Source organism: Gadus macrocephalus, chromosome 5 (assembly GCF_031168955.1).
Source record: "Gadus macrocephalus chromosome 5, ASM3116895v1".
In the NCBI taxonomy this organism is placed as follows: domain Eukaryota; kingdom Metazoa; phylum Chordata; class Actinopteri; order Gadiformes; family Gadidae; genus Gadus; species Gadus macrocephalus.
In genome coordinates, this window is record NC_082386.1 from 20,462,300 (window position 1) to 20,483,293 (window position 20,994).

Sequence of the window (20,994 nt, forward strand, 5' to 3'; positions counted from 1 at the left end):
CCTGAGGCCATTCCGATAGACCTTGGGTTATCAATTTACTCAGCACGCACTAGTGAGCACCCACCGACAGCCAGCACCGGTTACAGTCATTAATGATAGTTCGATTAGAGACTATATTTATGATTCAAACTGCATTCACTCCCACAGGATCACCATGAGTGGAGGGTGGAGGTTCTAGTCATTCGTGATTTTATTAATGGATATATTACAATGCAACAGCTTTTAAATAACACTTTCCGTTTTGAGGCATCCATAATTTACAAGTTATACACGCGGTCAGACTAGTAGTGTTCTGTTAAACTGGGAAAAGAGGTGTTGGAAAACATTAGGAAGCAAAACTCCTTCAATGAAACGTATGATTAGTTCAATAACCTGTTTCACAGTGTGATTAATGTGTTCCCAAATGCATATTTCAGTGAGGTGTGCCAACCGACTGCTCCTGTCAATACTCTGTTAGCATTAGCTTCAGCTGGACGGCCTCACATTTGCAGAACATTCCCAGTACAACTTGGCTGAAACTCTGGGTTTAAAGTGAGGTCAAAAATCATAAAGGAAAGGAACAAAGGAATATAACGTCTCTGAGATCAGAGTTAATACCTCGTTACCCACGGTTAAACGGACTGCTGTGTGTGTGTGTGTGTGTGTGTGTGTGTGTGTGTGTGTGTGTGTGTGTGGTCTGTGTACAGTGTGTTTTCGCGGTGTCCAGGTGTCGTCTTGGCGGGGGTATCTTGCTGGTCTCTGTAGCCTGAGTCTTTATGAATAAAGTTTGATTTGAAGCGCGGGCAGCTGGTGGGGGTCAGAGGTCAGAGGTCCTCCTGACCTCTCAGGAGAACTTCTTCTTGGTGGCTGTGAAGCGCTCCATGTACTGGAAGACAACACAAAACATTCAGTACTACAAAGAGTACTACGCTACTATGGTAGTGTCAGGCTACCGTGGTAATACTGTGGTAGAACTGTAGTCTTATCGTACTGTAGTATTATCGTACTGTATTAGTACTGTAGTAGAACTGTAGCATTATAGCACTGTAGTGTTATTGTACTGTAGCAGTACAGTAGTATTATAGTACTGTAGTATTACTGTAGTAGTACTGTATTATGGTACTGTAGGAGTACTGTAGTATTATGGTACTGTAGTAGTACTGTGGTAGTACTGTAGTACTGTAGTATTATGGTACTGTAGTATTACTGTATTATGGTACTGTAGTATTATGGTACTGTAGTAGTACAGTAGAAGTACTGTAGTAATATGGTACTGTAGCAGTCCTGTAGTATTATGGTACTGCAGTAGCCTGTGGGATTATGGTACTGTAGTAGTACTGTGGTAGTACTGTAGTATTATGGTACTGTAGTAGTACTGTGGGAGTCCTGTGGGATTATGGTACTGTAGTAGCACTGTGGTAGTACTGTGGTAGTACTGTAGTATTATGGTACTGTAGTAGTACTGTGGGAGTCCAGTGGGATTAGTACCTGCTCGTATCCCTCCAGCTCCCTCATCCTCTTGACCTGGAAGAGGTTCCCCTCCAGCGAGAGCAGGGAGACCTGTGATTGGCTGAGGATGGCGACGGGGATGGAGGAGAGCTCCAGGCAGTTCTCCTCCAGGCGCAGCACCTTGAGGCGCGGGCAGCGGCCCACCTCGGCACTCACCTCCGAGATCTGGGGACGGAGGGTACGGGGGTGAATACCTGGTCCCTGGTACCTGGTTAGTCCCTGGTACGGGGGTGAATACCTGGTCCCTGGTTAGTACCTGGTAAGGGGGTGAATACCTGGTCCCTGGTTAGTACCTGGTACGGGGGTGAATACCTGGTACCTGGTTAGTACCTGGTACGGGGGTGAATACCTGGTCCCTGGTTAGTACCTGGTACGGGGGTGAATACCTGGTCCCTGGTACCTGGTTAGTACCTGGTACGGGGGTGAATACCTGGTCCCTGGTTAGTACCTGGTACGGGGGTGAATACCTGGTACCTGGTTAGTACCTGGTACGGGGGTGAATACCTGGTCCCCGTATCGAAACCGAAATCGCGACACTCAAAGCCACGAACCTGTCTCGAGGTGTGAGAAGGCAGAAGCGTGATCCGCCCTTTCTAACTCCGGTCAAATTGTCTGATTGAAATTTGCTAATAATTTGTCTAAATAATAGTCTGCTGACACCGCTCCTCTTATCGATGCCGTATGTCTGCGATGAGATGCCCTCTGTGTGATCACAGCTCTCCGTGGCTACGGAAGATTGCATTTCTCCACAGCCGTCGAAGTCCTCATACGCGATATGAACGACATTTATCCAGAGTGGGCCAAGCGCGAAAAAATAGCCTGTGTGATCCCTGTCTCTATTGTTTTGTGTGCTTTGACCGTCAGTTGGTCTGAATATAGGTCGGAATGAAGCGGCCACCGATTATTGACAGGTTGGGTACTTTATTCTACCGGACTCGCTCGATTCTTCACTAGACACACACGCTACCGCTCGCTCTCCTTGCTCGTCCACTCACTCGCTGACGTCACTCACACACACACATACGCTGCCATTCTCGCACACACACAAACGCTACTCTTAAAGGCACCCAGTGCAACTTTATGTAAACATTCAATGAAAAATAAACATTCAATTTCTAGTCTTTTTTAGACGTAGTAAGTTTCAATAACTCCATACCATTACATATCGACATTCAAGGAGCAAAGATGAGACGTCGTTGTGTGGTGAGAACTGATAGAAAATCGTAAACAACAACAATCGCCGGTGGGGAGAAGCCATTTTTCCATTGACTGGAAGCCTGCTTTATTTATTGTAGGTTACAAAAAATAAAGAAAATGGCGGCATTGTTGTTGTTATCGATTTTGTATCAGTTCTCACCACACAACGACGTCTCATCTTTGCTGCTTAAATGTCGGTATGTAATGGTATGGAGTTATTGAAACTTACTACGTGTAAAAAAGACTAGAAATTGAATGTTTATTTTTAAGCCTCGAAAGTTGCACTGGGTGCCTTTAACACTATGCCTCGTTATTGCAAATCGGACGTTTTCCCCATCTATTTAAAAGTTAGGCTATTAAACATGTTGCATTCTATACGGCCTGATTATGTCATTATTTAAACTACATAGCATACTAAGAAGCGATAATAGGATATTTGACTAAACCACAAAACTAGTTGAGGGTTTTTGCCTACCTGCAAGCATCCTCCAACTGCAATCTTTGGTTATTTATTAATTAATTTAGCTATACTTTAATAGTATTCTTTCTGTTCAAATCTGTTCAGTGTTCCAAATTATTTGTTATTAAATGTTACATTAAGTTAAATGTTGAATGTTAGATAATATAAAAATAAAATGCTTTTTAAATTTAAAAAATTGTGGGATGTATCGAACCGTGGGTCAACAATCGTGATACAAACCGAATCATGAGTTTGTGTAACGTTACAGCTCTAGTGGTAACTGGTTCTGGTTGAAGTTAGTACTCTGGTAAGAGGTTCTGGTTGAGGTTAGTACTAGTTCCATTACCTGGTTCTGGTTGAGGTTAGTACTCTGGTAAGTGGTTCTGGTTCAGTTTAGTACTCTGGTACCTGGTTCTGGTTGAGGTTAGTACTAGTTCCATTACCTGGTTCTGGTTGAGGTTAGTACTCTGGTAAGAGGTTCTGGGTTAGTTTAGTACTCTGGTAGCAGGTTCTGGTTGAGGTTAGTACTCTGGTACCAGGTTCTGGTTGAGGTTAGTCCTAGTTCCAGTACCTGGTTCTGGTTGAGGTTAGTACTCTGGTACCAGGTTCCGGTTGAGGTTAGTCCTAGTTCCAGTACCTGGTTCTGGTTGAGGTTAGTTCTCTGGTAAGAGGTTCTGGGTTAGTTTAGTACTCTGGTAGCAGGTTCTGGTTGAGGTTAGTACTCTGGTACCAGGTTCCGGTTGAGGTTAGTCCTAGTTCCAGTACCTGGTTCTGGTTGAGGTTAGTACTCTGGTACCAGGTTCCGGTTGAGGTTAGTCCTAGTTCCAGTACCTGGTTCTGGTTGAGGTTGATCTCGATGGCCTGCAGGGTGGAGACCTCCACGGGGACCACCCGGATGTGGTTCTTGGAGAGGTCCAGCAGGTCCAACATGCGCAGGGTCCCCAGGCCGGGGGGGAACTCTCGGATCTGGTTCCCGGACAGGTTGAGGGTGCGCAGGGCCCGGAGCTGGCCCAGGGAGGACGGGAGACCCGTGATCTGGTTCCCGCTCACACTCAGGGTCTCCAGCTTCCTCAACTTGCTGAGCTCACCGGGCAGGCTGGCTGGGGACGGGGCAGTAGACACCACGCCTACAAGTCAATACCTCGAAACACCAGGTTGCTGCCAAGTCTACGTACAAGTAATCACTGGAAACATATTACAAGTTATAATACATAAAAGTCATAACAGCTCAACACTACTTCTATAGTCTACAAGTTTACAACCCAAAATTATGTTTACACGCTACAAGTTCTAACTTATATAAGGTCTAATGTGCAGGACGTTCTAACTTGTACAAGGTCTAATGTGTAGGTACCGGTAGTTCTAACTTGTACAAGGTCCAATGTGTAGTTTGTTCTAACTTGTAGACAGTCTAATGTGTAGTTTGTTCTAACTTGTAGGTAGTTCTAACTTGTAGTTCTCTTATGTGTAGGCAGTCTTAACTTGAGGATTGCTAATGTGTAGGTAGTCCTATCTTGTAGAAGGTCTAAGTAGGCAGTCCTACATTTTGGAAGGTCTAATGTGTAGTTTGTTCTAACTTGTAGACGGTCTTACTGAGTTTGTTGGAGTTGAGCGTGAGACTCTTCATCTGCAGGAAGTTCCCGATGGAGGCCGGGAGCACCTCGATCTTGTTGTGAGAAACATCCACGGTGCGCAGGTTAGCCGTCAGCCGCTGTAGCTCCTCGGGAAACTGGAACACATCTCGTACTTTAGGGATCCATCGACTTCACCAGAGAACCAACAACTAGAATATTACTTTGAAAAATCCATGAATGTACTTTAGGAAAGGTGACATTGTTCTGTGTTTATTCAGTCGTAGTATGATCTAAAATTTACCTCATTGCAATTTCGTTAAAATATTTTGCATATATACGGTAATGCACACACACACACACACACAAACAAAGTGACTAGTACACCCATGATTATATCTGTGTCTATCCACAAATATACATATTTATTAGGGGCCCCTATCAACATCTACCGCTATTGCGGAGACTGTTGCTTCTGCTGACTGTAATGCTGTTTCTGCACAGTCCTGTAAGCCGTCCTCACTTCCCCGGACATCCTGTATGTGTATATAGGACTAATAAAGTTCTAGAATCTTGAATCTATCATTGTTTAATGTTTTGGTCAATATGAACATGCAATGCCAATGCAGCAAGTTGAATAAGCAGAGGATCCTGTATTTAATAGTACGAATTTGCAGATTTTCTCTTATGTTGTGTCATGTTTTACTTTTTGTGCTGAGAGAGAGAGAGAGAGAGAGAGAGAGAGAACCTTACCTCTTGCAGTCCTTTCCCGGTCAGCTGGAAGACCCCGGTCTTCTGGGATGTCTCCAGGTGGGCCTTGATCGCGCTGTTGCCCATCACGCTCACTGGTCCCTACACCTTCCACGACCCACCTGTCAGCCTAACCTGTCACCCTGAGCCGTCGCTCTGTGGGACGTGTCGAGCTTCACTTTACTGGAGCTCCAGACGCACCAGGGATGACAAATCCGAACTGAGTAGCGGATGATTCCCCTCCTCTGATCCTGTGAGATAAACAGACGAGTCGCGAATAAGGGCGTAGTCACCTCAACAACAACAACAACAACAACAACAACAACAGTCCTAACATTAGGAAGCCTGTCTCAACGTCCCCACACCTTATGACATGGAACCTAGGAGGGGATACTACGAGACAACTTTGTGAATAACATGTCGCCGCGCAGTGAATGGTTAACGGTAGTGCCCAGCCCTGCTAGAAACTAACCTCACACGGGAAGCCCTTCCGCGGGTCCGAGGTTCATGCAGGATCCCTCAGACCTCCGCCGTACGTAGTTGGAACAATACAGAAGCAGCTAGAACGTTTATCTTACTCATAAAGCGATTAAAAGAGAAAAGCAGGAGAGCTTTGGGTTAACGTCCACTCGACTGTGTGTGCGCATGCGCCATACGACCTGCATCGAAAGCAGGAAGTGACGCGGTATCCCTACCGGAAGTGACGAAGAGGAAACAACAGCGAAAGCTCAAATAAAATAGCGGGTGTACACTTTTATTATTGAACTTCAAAATAATAAATCCTCGCACTTTAAGTGACACGGCCTTAGTGGTTAAGCGTGGATGATCGATGATTGATGATCGGAGGATATTGATGATCCTCGGCTGACCTCCCGCCAGCTGCTGTGCTTCAGTTCCTCGGGTTCCGTTGTCTGGAGGGTCTGAGGTGAGGGTTAACCCAGCTGATGGATCCGTGGGAGCGGAGCCCCTTCTCCATCACCCCGGCAGGCAGCTTCCTGTCCAGCTGCGTGGCGAAGGGGATCTGGACCCAGGTCAGATGACGAGGACATCCACCTCTAACCTAGTACCTTAACTAATCATCTCTAATTTAATACCTTTACTAACCATCTCTAACCTATTACCTTCAATAACCATCTCTAACCTAGTACCTTAACTAACCACCTTTAACCTGGTACCTTAACTAACCATTTCTAACCTAAACTTAACTAACCATCTCTAATGTAAACATCTGTAACCTAATACCTTTACTAACCATCTCTGAGAACTACCACCCTACTGTTACCACCTCTAATTTAATACCTTTACAAACCTAGTATCTTAACTAACCACTTCTAACCTAATATATAATAACAATTTAATATATCTATATATATAATCTTAATATATAATCTTAATTTTATGAATGCATGGGTTTGTCTCTATAAGTAGAGGGCCTGCTTTGCAACCACACTCAAGCCCTTACCATAACTAACCCTTACCATAACTAACCCTTACCATAACTAACCATCTCCAAACCAAGCCATCTCTAAATGTGTGATCCTATTGGTCTATTCTTTTGGTCCAGGAGGAGTTTGACTCCGCCCCTAGGGAAAGCCACGCCTTCTCCCCGCGTCTCCAGGCCGCTGAGCAACGCATCAGGGCCAAGCGGGAGCTGGCTCAGGTACAGTCATGGGGCTGGTAGTTTAACAGCTGATCAGTAGTTAAAACTGTAGTCTAAGAATGTGGTTAATACTGTAGTTTAGTACAAGTTGGGGTTGATACTGTAGTTTATCAGTTGCACTGTGGTTAATATTATAGTTTAGTACAAGTTATACTGGGGTCAATACTGTAGTTTAAAACTGTTACACTGCAGTTAAGACTGTAGTGTAACAGTTGCACTTGGGTTGATGCTGTAGTTTAATACTGTTACACTGTGGTTAATACTTTAGTTTAACAGTTGCACAGCGGTTAATACTGTAGTTTAATACTGTAGATAGTAAAAGTTATACTGTGGTTAAATAATACTGTAGTTTACTACTGTTACACTGCGGTTAATACTGTAGTTTAATACTGTTATACTGCGGTTAATACTGTAGTTTATACGATGGGGCTGTGTAACACCTGTAGGTCTCAGACTGTCTTGACTATCTTAGTTCCCAAATGCAGACTTACCGATTCTTTCATGTTCCAGTTACGTCTGGAGGCGGAGCTCCTGAGCCTGGAGAAAGAGAGCGCTGATGTGACGCACAAGTTCTACCTGAGTAAGAGCGTGTTCTGATGGTTCTACCTGAGTAGGAGTGTGTTCTGATGGTTCTACCTAGGAGTGTGTTCTGATGGTTCTACCTGATAGGAGTGTGTTCTGGTGGTTCTACCTGATAGGAGTGTGTTCTGGTGGTTCTAGTGGGGTTTGGGTTCTACCTGATAGGAGTGTGTTCTAATGGTTCTACCTGATAGGAGTGTGTTCTGGTGGTTCTACCTGAGTAAGAGTGTGTTCTAATGGTTCTACCTGATAGGAGTGTGTTCTAATGGTTCTACCTGATAGGAGTGTGTTCTGATGGTTCTACCTGATAGGAATGTGTTCTGATGGTTCTACCTGATAGGAGTGTGTTCTAATGGTTCTACCTGATAGGAGTGTGTTCTGGTGGTTCTACCTGAGTAAGAGTGTGTTCTGGTGGTTCTACCTGATAGGAGTGTGTTCTAATGGTTCTACCTGATAGGAGTGTGTTCTAATGGTTCTACCTGATAGGAGTGTGTTCTAGTGGTTCTACCTGATAGGAGTGTGTTCTAATGGTTCTACCTGATAGGAGTGTGTTCTAATGGTTCTACCTGATAGGAGTGTGTTCTGGTGGTTCTGATAGGAGTGTGTTCTGGTGGTTCTAGTGGGGTTTGGGTTCTACCTGATAGGAGTGTGTTCTAATGGTTCTACCTGATAGGAGTGTGTTCTAGTGGTTCTACCTGATAGGAGTGTGTTCTGGTGGTTCTGATAGGAGTGTGTTCTGGTGGTTCTAGTGGGGTTTGGGTTCTACCTGATAGGAGTGTGTTCTAATGGTTCTACCTGATAGGAGTGTGTTCTAGTGGTTCTACCTGATAGGAGTGTGTTCTGGTGGTTCTAGGGGGGTTTGGGTTCTACCTGATAGGAGTGTGTTCTAATGGTTCTACCTGATAGGAGTGTGTTCTGGTGGTTCTGATAGGAGTGTGTTCTGGTGGTTCTAGGGGGGTTTGGGTTCTACCTGATAGGAGTGTGTTCGGGTGGTTCTAGGGGTCTGGGTTCTGCTGGGTTAATGAGTCACGCTGGCTTGTCTCCTGCCTGCAGCCCGGAGGTTCAGGGACCTGCAGGTGTTTGCGAGTCACCTGCAGGACCTTCTGAAGGAGCAGAGCAGCCTGCGCCAGAGGCTGATGAAACCCTTCTGTCAGACCAGCCTGCCTATGGAGGCTCACCTGCACAGGTAACACACAGGTACACACCTGAAGAGGTAACACACCCCCGCACAGGTAACACACAGGTACACACCTGCAGAGGTAACACACCCCCGCACGGGGAACACACAGGTACACACCTGCAGAGGTAACACACCCCCACACAGGTAACACACAGGTACACACCTGAAGAGGTAACACACCCCCGCACAGGGAACACACAGGTACACACCTGAAGAGGTAACACACCCCCACACAGGTAACACACAGGTACACACCTGCAGAGGTAACACACCCCCGCACAGGTAACTCACAGGTACACACCTGAAGAGGTAACACACCCCATCACAGGGAACACACCTGCACAGGTAACGCACCCGTAGAGGTAACACACCTCCACAGGTAACACCCCGTGCGGCTAACACACCTGCGCGGCTAACATGTACAAAGACAGCGCCATCTGCTGACAATTGTTTTACTAGAGGTCTCCCAGTGGCCACCAGTGCAACCCAGTATAACTATGCTCTGCTCCCCAGTATAACCAGTGGAATGTTGTGCAGGTATGTGGTGGAGCTCATCCAGATGGTCCTGGACTTCATCGAGAGCCTGGAGCGCCACGTGACCACGGTGCGCGCGCTGCCCTCGCTCCCCGACAGCGTGGCTAAACTGGTGAGCACCAAGACTACATCTCCCACAATCCTTCACACCCACCACTAGGATGTCACATACACGCTCTCTCGGCCTACAGAACTGAGATCTGGCACATAAATAACGATCTGCAATGAACATCAGTGTTGAAGTCCCCACGATGCACCGTGTTCTGTCGGACTTCAGACACACCAAGTTCCCCGCTACGTTGTATTTGCAAAATGGATAATAATTCAAAAACCCCAAACTCACTTTTAAACATAAGCTAAGGTTCGTTTAGTTTAGTCGTCGCTCGCCGACAGCGTGGCTAAACTGTTGATCACCAAGACTACATCTCCCACAATCCTTCACACCGACCGCTGTGTTTCCCCCTCCGCTCTCCCCCTGCCTCCAGAACAGTGGTGTGGCCCAGCTGCTGGCCCAGGTGGCAGAGGTGGAGCAGCTGTCCTCTCAGGTCCTCCAGTGGAAGGACCTCCACCCGCGCACCGCTCTGCTCCCAGGGCCCGGCCCCGACTCATTGAGCGGCCGGCTGGGCTCTACGTTCTAGTGGGGGGGGCTGGGTGGAGGACGGGGTTGTCAGAAGGAGGGCAAGGGGGGTTGCCTGTGTCTAAAGGTTTGGGAATAGGAAAATGTGGATATATTGTTCTTATGTTTGTTGGAGCTATTAAATAAATGAAAACAAAAGTGTCTGGTGAATTTTGTGATGCTAATGAAGCTAGGCCGAAAGAGGCAAGGAGCAAAAGGAAAGGAAAGTAATCCAAAACAATAATGAAAAATATATTTTTATCCTGTAATATACCTATTTATGTTATGGCTACAGGTCGCCTTACTCTTCTGTCGTGTTTCCATCGCTCAGGTAAAACCATGGACAATAGAGAAGATAAAACTAGAAGTCGTGAGGAGATTTAGGTGTTGGATATGTCAAGCTGCTCACTCTCCCGCACCAACTCAATAACTGTAGGATGAACAACCAACACTCACCGCTGGGTGGCGGTAAAGACACTCCTAAAACGGGATGCTGCGCACACACACAAACCCACAAACAGCTATCGTAAGCTCCAGTGGATTCATTTATTTTGATAATAATCATAATAATGAAATGATAGCATCAGAGATGTTAATCCAGTGAATGGCAGATTAATTCAGCAGTTTTTCACATTTACAAAAATATTTCTCGCTCAAGGTCTGACTGTTGCTTCATGATCTTCATCTCAAATATTACCCATTCCTAAAGGATGAAAAATATTTATTACCCATTCCTAAACGATGAAAAGTAATTATTACCCATTCCTAAATTATCAAAACGAATTATTTTCAATTCCTAAATCATAAAAACAAATTATTACCCATTCCGAAATCATAAAATGATAACCCATGATGTAACTTTAATAATAATACTGTTTCACACACTTCTGTACTGGACCTATTTGGTTTATGGAACCGTATCAGTACTTGTGTTTTATTTGCATGTTACGTATCTATGTTATGTGTGTGTATGTTCAATGTATAAGGATGTGTGTGTGTGTGTGTGTGTGTGTGTGTGTGTGTGTGTGTGTGTGTGTGTGTGTGTGTGTGTGTGTGTGTGTGTGTGTGTGTGTGTGTGTGTGTGTGTGTGTGTGTGTGTGATTGATGAGTTTTCAGAGGTCATAAAACATGTGGTTATTAAGAGCCCATATTTGACTACAGGTCATTGTATCATTTAGCCCGGTAAGTGTGATTTGCCATGGTCATTGGACTCAGGCAGAACTCAGATTGTTCGGAAATACATTACATTACAATTTTTGACGGCATAAGCCCCGCCCCCAGAACCCTGTTCTGTCAGTTGTTTGGTTATTTGTTGGATTGGCAGATGGGGTTATCCCACATTTCGCTTTAGCATTATAGTCTTCCATATGGACATCATTGCCTTATTTGAAAAATAAATAACAATCTGCAATGAACGTCAGTGTTTAAGTCCCCACTATGCACAATGTACTGCAGGACTACAGACACACCAAGTCCCCACAATGTTGTACGTTTATTTGCAAAATGTATAATAATTCAAAATCCAAAACTCCCTTTTAAACATAAGATAAGGTTAGTTTAGTTTAGTTTGTTAGCGCCTGGTGTAGAAAAATAGAATATGTTTGACGCGGGCGAAGCTTCAGGCTGAAGCCACTAGGTGGAGCAGTAATAAAAACTACAATGAGTCGGAATAAGTCAAATAAGGGCCCTTCGTATAGCCGTCGGAGGACAGTGCTGATTCATCTGGAAGTTATCAATCATTCATATCATAAATCTTAATGAAAAATAGATGCTTTCAACTCCAAGCACACCTCTATGAGACACAAACTATGACATGAAATAAAATCCATGAAATGCAAATTATTATCTGGATACAAACCAAAAAATAAGTAAAATGGGGACGATACATGATTAAATTACATAAATTTACTTCAAACACAGCTAGGTAAGCTAGCTACCAGCAACGTCAGCAAGCCTCTAGCTAGGTTAGCTAACCACCAGCTAGTTCAGCTATCGACCTGCTAGGTTAGCCAACTACTAGCTAGTTCAGCTGACCACCAGCTGCATTAGCTAGCACCCAGCAAAGTCAGCTAGCCACCAGCTAGTTCAGCTGACCACCAGCTAGTTCAGTTGGCTAACAGCTAGTTCAGCTGACCATCAGCTAGGTCAGCAACTACCAGCTAGTTTAGCGAGCAACCAGCAGTCAGCTAGCCACCTGCTAGTTCAGCTGACCACCAGCTAGTTCAGCTGACAACCGGCTAGATCAGTTAGCCACCAGCTAGTTCAGCTAGCTACCAGCTAGTTCAGCTGACCAGCAGCTAGTTCAGCTAACCACCCGGTAGGTCAGCTAACCACCCGCTAGGTCAGCTAACCACCGCTTGGTCAGCTAACCAAGAGCAAGGTCGGCTAACTACCTGCTAGGTCAGCTAACCATCCGCTAGTTGAGCTAGCCACCCGCTAGGTCAGCTAGCTACCAGCTAGGTCAGGTGACCAACGTTCCGATTGCACAAAGTACGCCACTTCTCCGAAAAGGGAGCGCCAAATTTTGAAATACTAAAACAGTTTTGATGGTCTCTTGGGAAATACTGCGATTACATCGGCCCCTGGGCACCTCCAACGGTAAAAACGGTCCGACAGGAACGACGAGGATGTCGTTGTCGCTGTCCCAGCGTCCCCAACGAAGCTCAAGGCTTCAGTTCATCTCACTTCCTGTCAGCCATGACAACTTCCTCTTGTCCTCAACGTCCCCAGAAAGTCTTCAGGAAAGCTTGGAGGCTCCAGGATATCATGTGACCCGGACCCCAGACCCCGCGTTGGTTCGGGACGTCCTGGTTGGTTCTTGGAGGTTCCTCTGGGTTCTGTTGTGTTCTATTGGGTTCCTTTAGGGTTCCGTAGGGTTCTGTTGGACGTGACTGGGTTGTGCCGGGTTCTATCGTGTTCTTTTAGATACTATTGGGTTGTGTTATTGGTTCTTTTGGGTTTCATGGGTTCTCATGGATTCTGTTGGGTTGGGAGGTGTTCTAGTGGGTTCTGATATGTTGGATTCTGTTCCCTTGGGGCCTTTATGGGTTTTATTGGGTTTGTTTATATCATATTGGGTTCTGTTGGGTCCTATGTGAGCTATACCGGGTTCTGTTGGGTTTGACTGGCTTCTGTTGGGTTCTATTTGTTCCGGTGAATTCCGGTACCGGCTGTCTGAAGGCACTCGTCGTGGCGATGAGTGAGCAGCGAGTCCCCAGGTGGGCCAGGAGATGCTCGAGACGGTTGCCACGACAACAGGCCAGTACCAGGAGAGTTGGGGGGGGGGGGGAGATGGGGATAGGAGGAAGAGGGACCCTATTTGTTATAAAAAGGCTGGCCTAGAACAAACAGACTGGCCAATTAAATCTCAGCCTCCGTGTTCCAGCCGGCTGTCAATCTCAAGGCTCCTCCCACACGCCAGGGGTCGAAGGTCAGAGAAGTTCCTGTAAATCGAAACCCTGTGTTTGTCGCTTCCCACTGGGATAAATAATAATAAATAAAAGATGTAACTTTTTTTATGTAGCACCTTCAGTACAAGAACATCAAAACGACCTCCCATGACCTCTGACCTCCGACCCCTGGCCGTTCAACCTACCAGGACACACACTCACAAACCGACACACACACACACACACACACACACACACACACACACACACACACACACACACACACACACACACACACACACACACACACACACACACACACACACACACGCCTACAAGGGTCTTTGGCTTCTGGGGGCGGGGTTATAGAGGAATCAGGGAGGGGCTAGGGCAGATGGGGGCGTGGCTTGAGGGAGTGATTGTGTCTTTTCAAGCAAGGAGGGTGGGGGGGGGGGGTCACCTTCCACACCCAATCAGAACCAGAGTAAGAGTGACGGACAGCTGCCATATATTAAGGAAAGGAGGTGGGGCCAAAGACCTCAGATCTGTGAAGAGGAGGAGAGAGAGAGAGAGAGAGAGAGAGAGAGAGAGAGAGAGAGAGAGAGAGAGAGAGAGAGCATTGAAGGGAAAGGGTTTGATCAGAATAATATTGATGACCTTTGCACAAAGAGTGACAGAGAGAGAGACAGGGAGAGAGTGAAAGTCAGAGAGGTAGTGAGATAGATTGAGCCAGGTAGAGAGAGAGTGAGGGACAGTGAGATAGGTATAGAGGGAGAGAGAGACAGGTAGAAGGTGTGAGACAGGGTAGAGAGAGAGAGAGACAGTGAGACAGGTATAGAGAGAGGTAACTCACTGTTTGGGGGCGGGTCTTTACATTCTCCTTCCTCTATGGTGATGTCATCGATGGCGATGTCACCTTCAATACCAGAACCCCTCAATCCTTCCATCACCACCTGGACAGACAGACAGACAGACAGTCAGACAGACAGACAGACAGACAGACAGAGAGACAGACAGACAGACAGACAGACAGACAGACAGACAGACAGTCAGACAGACAGACAGACAGACAGACAGACAGACAGACAGACAGTCAGACAGACAGACAGACAGACAGACAGTCAGACAGAGAGACAGAGAGACAGTCAGACAGACAGACAGACAGACAGACAGACAGTCAGACAGACAGACAGACAGTCAGACAGACAGACAGAGAGACAGAGAGACAGTCAGACAGACAGACAGACAGACAGACAGACAGTCAGACAGACAGACAGACAGAGAGACAGACAGACAGACAGGTAGACCGCAGACAGACAGACAGACAGACAGACAGACAGACAGACAGACAGACAGGTAGACCGCAGACAGACAGACAGACAGACAGATAGACAGACAGACAGACAGACAGACAGACAGACAGACAGACAGACAGACAGACAGACAGACAGACAGACAGTCAGACAGACAGACAGACAGACAGAGAGACAGACAGACAGGTAGACCGCAGACAGACAGACAGACAGACAGACAGACAGACAGTCAGACAGACAGACAGACAGACAGAGAGACAGACAGACAGGTAGACCGCAGACAGACAGACAGACAGACAGATAGGTCGCAGACAGACAGATGGACAGATGGACAGGTAGAAAGACAGATAGAAAGACATCGTCTGAACTAGGTTGGTACATCAAGGTAGTAGTTAGGTAGTAGTAAGAGCGTGATTCTAGTTCAGTACTCACTTCTAGTGTAGTAATAGGTCAGTACTAGGTCAGTACTAGGTCAGTACTAGGGTCCAATTAGGTCAGTACTAGGTCAGTACTAGGTCAGTACTAGGTCAGTACTAGTACTGGGTCAGTACTGGGTCAGTACTAGGTCAGTACTAGGTCAGTACTGGGTCAGTACTGGGTCAGTACTGGGTCAGTACTGGGTCAGTACTGGGTCAGTACTGAGTCAGTACTGGGTCAGTACTGGGTCAGTACTGGGTCAGTACTGGGTCAGTACTGGGTCAGTACTGGGTCAGTACTAGGTCAGTACTGGGTCAGTACTAGGTCAGTACTAGGTCAGTACTGGGTCAGTACTGGGTCAGTACTGGGTCAGTACTAGGTCAGTACTGGGTCAGTACTAGGTCAGTAGGGCGGTACCTGAAATGTTGCGGTTGGGTGGATGTTGACCTTGGCCTGCCTCCAGCGGTCACCTTGGTTACCAGTGAGGCTCCACACTGAGCTGTCAGTCACAGTCTGACCTTTCTGACGCAGGATGACCCCGAGTGACCCTGAAACACCCCGCCCCCAAAGGTTAAAGTTCACAAGTGAGACCCCGCCCCCAAAGGTCAAAGTTCACATGAAACAGCCGCCCCCAAAGGTTAGAGTTCACATCAGAGGCCCCGCCCCCAAAGGTTAAAGTTCACATCAGAGGCCCCGCCCCCAAAGGTTAGAGTTCACAGGTGAACCCCCAGTACTAGTCGTAGGACTGTACTACTGTAGCAGTACTGCAGTACTCACCGATGTGTTTCCCGTACATGTGGTAGTAGAAGGAGAGGCAGTAGGTGGAGGCCCGCCCCCCCGTGGTGAAGGAGGGCGAGACCAGGCGCGCCGCGTCCCCCTCCAGCCGGGGACGCGACGTCTCGATGTACATGTAGTACCCTGGGGGTCAAAGGTCACAGCATCACTCATACTGCCTCACCCTGGCTGGGGTCCAGGGGTCAGAACATGACTCAGACTACCTAACCCTAGCAGGGGTTAAAGGTCAGACCATGACTCATACTACCTCACCCTGGGGGGTCAAAGGTCAGAGCATATCTCATACTACCTAACCCTGGCAGGGGTCAGAGGTCAAACCATCACTCATACTACGTAACCCTAGCAGGGGTTAAAGGTCAGACAGTGACTCATACTACCTTACCCTGGCAGGGGTCAAAGGTCAGACCACAGTATGACTGTCTATAACCACTGGTTCCTGTTGTGTGTTACAGTATGACTGTCTATAACCACTGGTTCCCGTTGTGTGTGTTACAGTATGACTGTCTATAACCACTGGTTCCTGTTGTGTGTTACAGTATGACTGTCTATAACCACTGGTTCCTGTTGTGTGTTACAGTATGACTGTCTATAACCACTGGTTCCCGTTGTGTGTTACAGTATGACTGTCTATAACCACTGGTTCCCGTTGTGTGTTACAGTATGACTGTCTATAACCACTGGTTCCCGTTGTGTGTTACAGTATGACTGTCTATAACCACTGGTTCCCGTTGTGTGTTACAGTATGACTGTCTATAACCACTGGTTCCCGTTGTGTGTTACAGTATGACTGTCTATAACCACTGGTTCCCGTTGTGTGTGTTACAGTATGACTGTCTATAACCACTGGTTCTTGTTGTGTGTTACAGTATGACTGTCTATAACCACTGGTTCCCGTTGTGTGTTACAGTATGACTGTCTATAACCACTGGTTCCCGTTGTGTGTGTTACAATATGACTGTCTATAACCACTGGTTCCCGTTGTGTGTACCCTGTTTGGAGCCGCGGTGGTCGGAGCTCGGCCCGGTGTTGGGCGTGTATTTGGTGTCTCTGGTGGCGGCGCTGTGTCTCGTCCAATCAAAGTGCTCCGTTTTGTCCTGAGAGAACAGGCACAGGGCGTCGTCCTCGAAGCCACAGTGGAACTCTCCTGTAACACACAAGAGGTACACTATGATTACTACACACAGGATACACTACTACACACAAGATACACTACTGCAAACAAGAGATACACTATAAATACTACACACATGAGATACAATATAAATACTACACACAGGATTCACTACTACACACAACATACACTATGAATACTAAACACAGGATACACTGCTACACACATGAACTACACAAAGAATACTACACACATCATACACTGCTACACACAAGAGATACACTATGATTACTACACACAGGATACACTGCTACAAATACACTATGAATACTACACACAGGATACACTACTACAAATACACTATGAATACTACACACATGAGATACACTATAAACACAGCTTGAGTGTGTGTGTGTGTGTGTGTGTGTGTGTGTGTGTGTGTGTGTGTGTGTGCGTGCGTGCGTGCGTGCGTGCGTGCGTGCGTGCGTGCGTGCGTGCGTGCGTGCGTGCGCGCACGCGTGCGTGGGTGTGTGTGTGTGTGTGTGTGTGTGTGTGTGTGCAAACTTACTGAGGTGAGGGTTGACTGGAGCTGTGAGAGAAAAGACGATATTTAAGAGACAAGTATTACTACAGTGCTGATATGACCTTATATGATTTAGTACTACTACTTACTAGTACTAGTACTAGTCACTATAGGTGACTAGTACTAGTGTGGCGGTAGACCTACAGCTGTAGGTGACTGTAGCACTAGTGGTAGGGCTCCGTACGGCTGTAGGTGACTGTATCTAGTGTGGCGGTAGGCCTACATATGGCTGTGGGTGACTGTAGTTAGTGTGGTAGGCCTACGTACGGCTGTAGGTGACTGTAGCACTAGCGGCAGGCCTACGTACGGCTGTAGGGGACTGTACTAGCGGTAGGCCTACGTACGGCTGTAGGTGACTGTAGCACTAGCGGTAGGCCTACGTACGGCTGTAGGTGACTGTAGCACTAGCGGTAGGCCTACGTACGGCTGTAGGTGACTGTAGCACTAGCGGCAGGCCTACGTACGGCTGTAGGTGTAGCGGTAGGCCTACGTACGGCTGTAGGGGACTGTACTAGCGGTAGGCCTACGTACGGCTGTAGGTGACTGTAGCACTAGCGGTAGGCCTACGTACGGCTGTAGGTGACTGTAGCACTAGCGGTAGGCCTACGTACGGCTGTAGGTGATGGTGCGCTGGGCGGCGTCACCCTCGCCGTAGCGGGTGATGGGGGTGAGACGGACCAGGTAGGCCTCAGGCTTCACCAGCTCCGTCAGGTTGTAGGTCAGCAGCTCCCCCTTCTGGATCAGCCCTGTGATGGCGATCTCCTGCTCCCACCAGCGTTCCAGCCCCACCTGCACACACGCACACGCACACACACACGCACACGCACACTCGTCAACCATGCTCTGACACGCCCACTCTGATGCAGCGTTCAAGTCCTCCCCGACTCTGTAGCTCTGCAGCCCGTTTTGGGCCGTTGGATGAAGGCAGGGTTCTGGACGTCACCTTTCGGGTGACATGGTCACTGGTGGTTGTCGTGGTTACTGGTGGTTGTCGTGGTTACTGGTGGTTGTCGGGGTTACAGGTGGATGTCGTGGTTACCGGTGGTTGTCGGGGTTACTGGTGGTTGTCGTGGTTACTGGTGGTTGTCGTGGTTACTGGTGGTTGTCGTGGTTACTGGTGGTTGTCGGGGTTACTGGTGGTTGTCGTGGTTACTGGTGGTTGTCGTGGTTACTGGTGGTTGTCGGGGTTACTGGTGGATGTCGTGGTTACCGGTGGTTGTCGGGGTTACTGGTGGTTGTCGTGGTTACTGGTGGTTGTCGTGGTTACTGGTGGTTGTCGTGGTTACTGGTGGTTGTCGGGGTTACTGGTGGTTGTCGTGGTTACTGGTGGTTGTCGTGGTTACTGGTGGTTGTCAGGGTTACTGGTGGCTGTGATGGTTACTGGCGGTCGTCGTTGCTACCGGCGGATGTCGTGGTTACTGACGGTTGCTGTGGTTGTCGTGGTAACGAGCGGTCGTAATGGGGTCGTCGCGGTGACCAGTGGTTGTCGTGGCGCCGGTGGTCGTCGCGGTTACCTGCCGGATGCCCAGGCGGTAGGCCATGATGCGGTCGACAGCGGCCGGCTCCATCTGGGTCCACTGCAGCCTGAAGCCGAACACCCGGACGCGGCTCTGCCACAGCGCGCCCGGGGTGTCGTAGTAGAACTCCGGGGGGTAGGCCTTCCCTGAGGGGACACACGGCCTACTGTCAGCAGCCTACGCAGACCCCCAGGCTGCTACCATCATACAACCCCGTCATACTACCATACTACCACCACACCGCCGAGACCGTGGACGCTGCTTCCTTCGTACTACCATACTAGCGGGATTTATTTTTCTTTACTCTAACCATTCTAGGCCTTACGCCTATACGAGGCCGTACGCTGCTACCATCAGCCTACCTGACTAGCATGATTTTTTTTTTTAAACTACTCCTACCATCATGTGTCCTGCTGTTCTACTGCTGTACTGAACTCCACTCTGGAGGGTAGGCCACACCCACATATATATACACTATACTATACGATACGATACACTACTATAGTAGCATGATACTGGGGAGCAGTCCAGGTGCTACGTCTGGGTGCTACGTCTGGGTGCTTGGTACGGTTGCTAGGTCCGGTTGCTAGGTGCGGTTGCTAGGTGCAGTTGCTAGGTGAGATTGCTAGGTACGGTTGCTTGGTCTGGGTGCTAGGTGCGGTTGCTAGGCGCGGTTGCTAGGTGCGGATGCTGGGTGCGGTTGCTGGGTGCGGTTGCTAGGTGCGGTTGCTAGGTGCGGGTGCTGACCTGTGACCAGGAAGGTGCAGCGGCCGGAGCCCGCCTCGTTGGTGACCTCACAGGTGTACTCTCCGTAGCCCTCGCGGTTCAGGGCCCGGACCTGGTAGTGGGTCAGGGGGTCCTGGTCCCCCAGCACGCCCTGGGTGAGCAGCCGGTCGCCCAGCCGCCACTCGTACTGGAGCAGGCGGGCCGGGTGGGCCTGCTGGAGGCCGCAGCTCAGCAGGAAGGCCCGGCCCAGGGCCTGCCGCACCTCGCGGTACACCGGCTCCACCGAGGGCGGGACTGGGGAGGGGGAACAGGAAGTGAGGTCGTCAGCTCACAGGACCACACAGGAAGGGAGGACGTCAGCACACAGGACCACACAGGACGCGAGGTCATCAGAACACAGGAAGTGAGGTCAGCAGCACACAGAACGTGAGGTCAGCAGCACACAGGAAGTGAGGTCATCAGCACACAGGACGTGAGTTCATCAGCACACAGGACGTCAGAGATATATATACTGACTAGATGGTGCATTCGGCTTCCAAGCACGCGTAAACAATGCCGCCATCTTGCCGCAGGGTAACAAACCACCTGAACGAATGGACTTCTGATGGTACAGAGGTCCTTTCCCAGTCAAAATCACTCTAAAGTCGCCTTCCTTTTAAGCAATCTTCAAGCCGGACGTTCGTTCATTCAGGTGAGTGGTTACCCCACGGTAAGATGGCGGCAGAATGGAGGCATACGTTCCACTGAACAGCGCAGCTCCGGCGATATCTAGTCAGTGTATATATATCTATGACAGGACATGAGGTCATCAGCTCCCAGGACGTGAGGTCATCAACACACAGGACGTGAGGTCATCAACACACAGCTATAGAGTGGCGAAGTCACGCCCCTTCCGGTAGGGCTCATGGGACCTATGAGATCGAAAAATATGAATGGGTGTCAATGGAGAGAAAATAATTATTTTCTGGTCCCGGTCTTTATATGCCCTGGATTACACATATGTTGTTTGTGGATTTAAAGGATAATTTTTCATGCAAAGAGTTCGACCGTTTATTGTGCAATTGTTCAGATAAAGGCTGTAGAGAAAACACAACGAGAAAGACTACAC

General features: G+C 48.1%; 3 protein-coding genes and 1 long non-coding RNA gene across 4 annotated transcripts in view; 2 read left to right on the forward strand and 2 right to left on the reverse strand.

The window, feature by feature from the left end:
• Positions 1-166: 166 nt before the first annotated feature.
• On the reverse strand, positions 167-6,118 carry lrrc57 (leucine rich repeat containing 57). Its single transcript, XM_060051667.1, has 6 exons — positions 5,939-6,118; positions 5,470-5,717; positions 4,739-4,874; positions 3,977-4,245; positions 1,468-1,653; positions 167-865 (listed from the first exon to the last, which is right to left on the reverse strand). The coding sequence occupies exons 2-6, from the start codon at positions 5,551-5,553 to the stop codon at positions 824-826; spliced, it is 717 nt and encodes a 238-aa protein (XP_059907650.1). The 5' UTR covers positions 5,554-5,717; positions 5,939-6,118; the 3' UTR covers positions 167-823.
• LOC132457468 (uncharacterized) lies at positions 3,532-3,994 on the forward strand. The gene is made up of 3 exons (XR_009525662.1): positions 3,532-3,653; positions 3,685-3,859; positions 3,891-3,994. It is a non-coding gene; the product is annotated as an uncharacterized LOC132457468 (long non-coding RNA).
• A 37-nt stretch (positions 6,119-6,155) lies between the features above and the next one.
• Positions 6,156-10,191, forward strand: haus2 (HAUS augmin like complex subunit 2). The gene is made up of 6 exons (XM_060051677.1): positions 6,156-6,497; positions 7,031-7,126; positions 7,637-7,706; positions 8,759-8,891; positions 9,423-9,531; positions 9,905-10,191. The coding sequence occupies exons 1-6, from the start codon at positions 6,411-6,413 to the stop codon at positions 10,055-10,057; spliced, it is 648 nt and encodes a 215-aa protein (XP_059907660.1). The 5' UTR covers positions 6,156-6,410; the 3' UTR covers positions 10,058-10,191.
• Positions 10,192-10,562: 371 nt separating this feature from the next.
• Positions 10,563-20,994, reverse strand: part of mdga2a (MAM domain containing glycosylphosphatidylinositol anchor 2a) — a gene marked incomplete at its 5' end in the record, with an annotated part of 21,286 nt that continues 10,854 nt past the window's right edge. Inside the window, 9 exons of the mRNA XM_060052878.1 lie at positions 10,563-13,969; positions 14,278-14,377; positions 15,572-15,702; positions 15,932-16,072; positions 16,938-17,093; positions 17,629-17,649; positions 18,255-18,432; positions 19,158-19,306; positions 19,908-20,180. Coding sequence (XP_059908861.1) covers positions 13,881-13,969; positions 14,278-14,377; positions 15,572-15,702; positions 15,932-16,072; positions 16,938-17,093; positions 17,629-17,649; positions 18,255-18,432; positions 19,158-19,306; positions 19,908-20,180 — 1,238 coding nt within the window. The remainder of the gene's footprint in view (positions 13,970-14,277; positions 14,378-15,571; positions 15,703-15,931; positions 16,073-16,937; positions 17,094-17,628; positions 17,650-18,254; positions 18,433-19,157; positions 19,307-19,907; positions 20,181-20,994) is intronic.

What these genes read in the sequence shown, in the direction of transcription:
- lrrc57 (XM_060051667.1), bottom strand. Translation starts at nt 5,553, where the DNA reads ATGGGCAACAGCGCGATCAAGGCCCACCTGGAGACATCCCAGAAGACC. An exon ending in GCTCAACTCCAACAAACTCA is followed by an intron (nt 4,246 to 4,738) that starts GTAAGACCGTCT and finishes CCCCGTCCCCAG; the next exon opens with CCAGCCTGCCCGGTGAGCTC. An exon ending in AGCTGGAGGGATACGAGCAG is followed by an intron (nt 866 to 1,467) that starts GTACTAATCCCA and finishes GTTGTCTTCCAG; the next exon opens with TACATGGAGCGCTTCACAGC.
- haus2 (XM_060051677.1), top strand. Translation starts at nt 6,411, where the DNA reads ATGGATCCGTGGGAGCGGAGCCCCTTCTCCATCACCCCGGCAGGCAGC. An exon ending in GACGCACAAGTTCTACCTGA is followed by an intron (nt 7,707 to 8,758) that starts GTAAGAGCGTGT and finishes TCCTGCCTGCAG; the next exon opens with CCCGGAGGTTCAGGGACCTG. An exon ending in CCGACAGCGTGGCTAAACTG is followed by an intron (nt 9,532 to 9,904) that starts GTGAGCACCAAG and finishes CCCTGCCTCCAG; the next exon opens with AACAGTGGTGTGGCCCAGCT.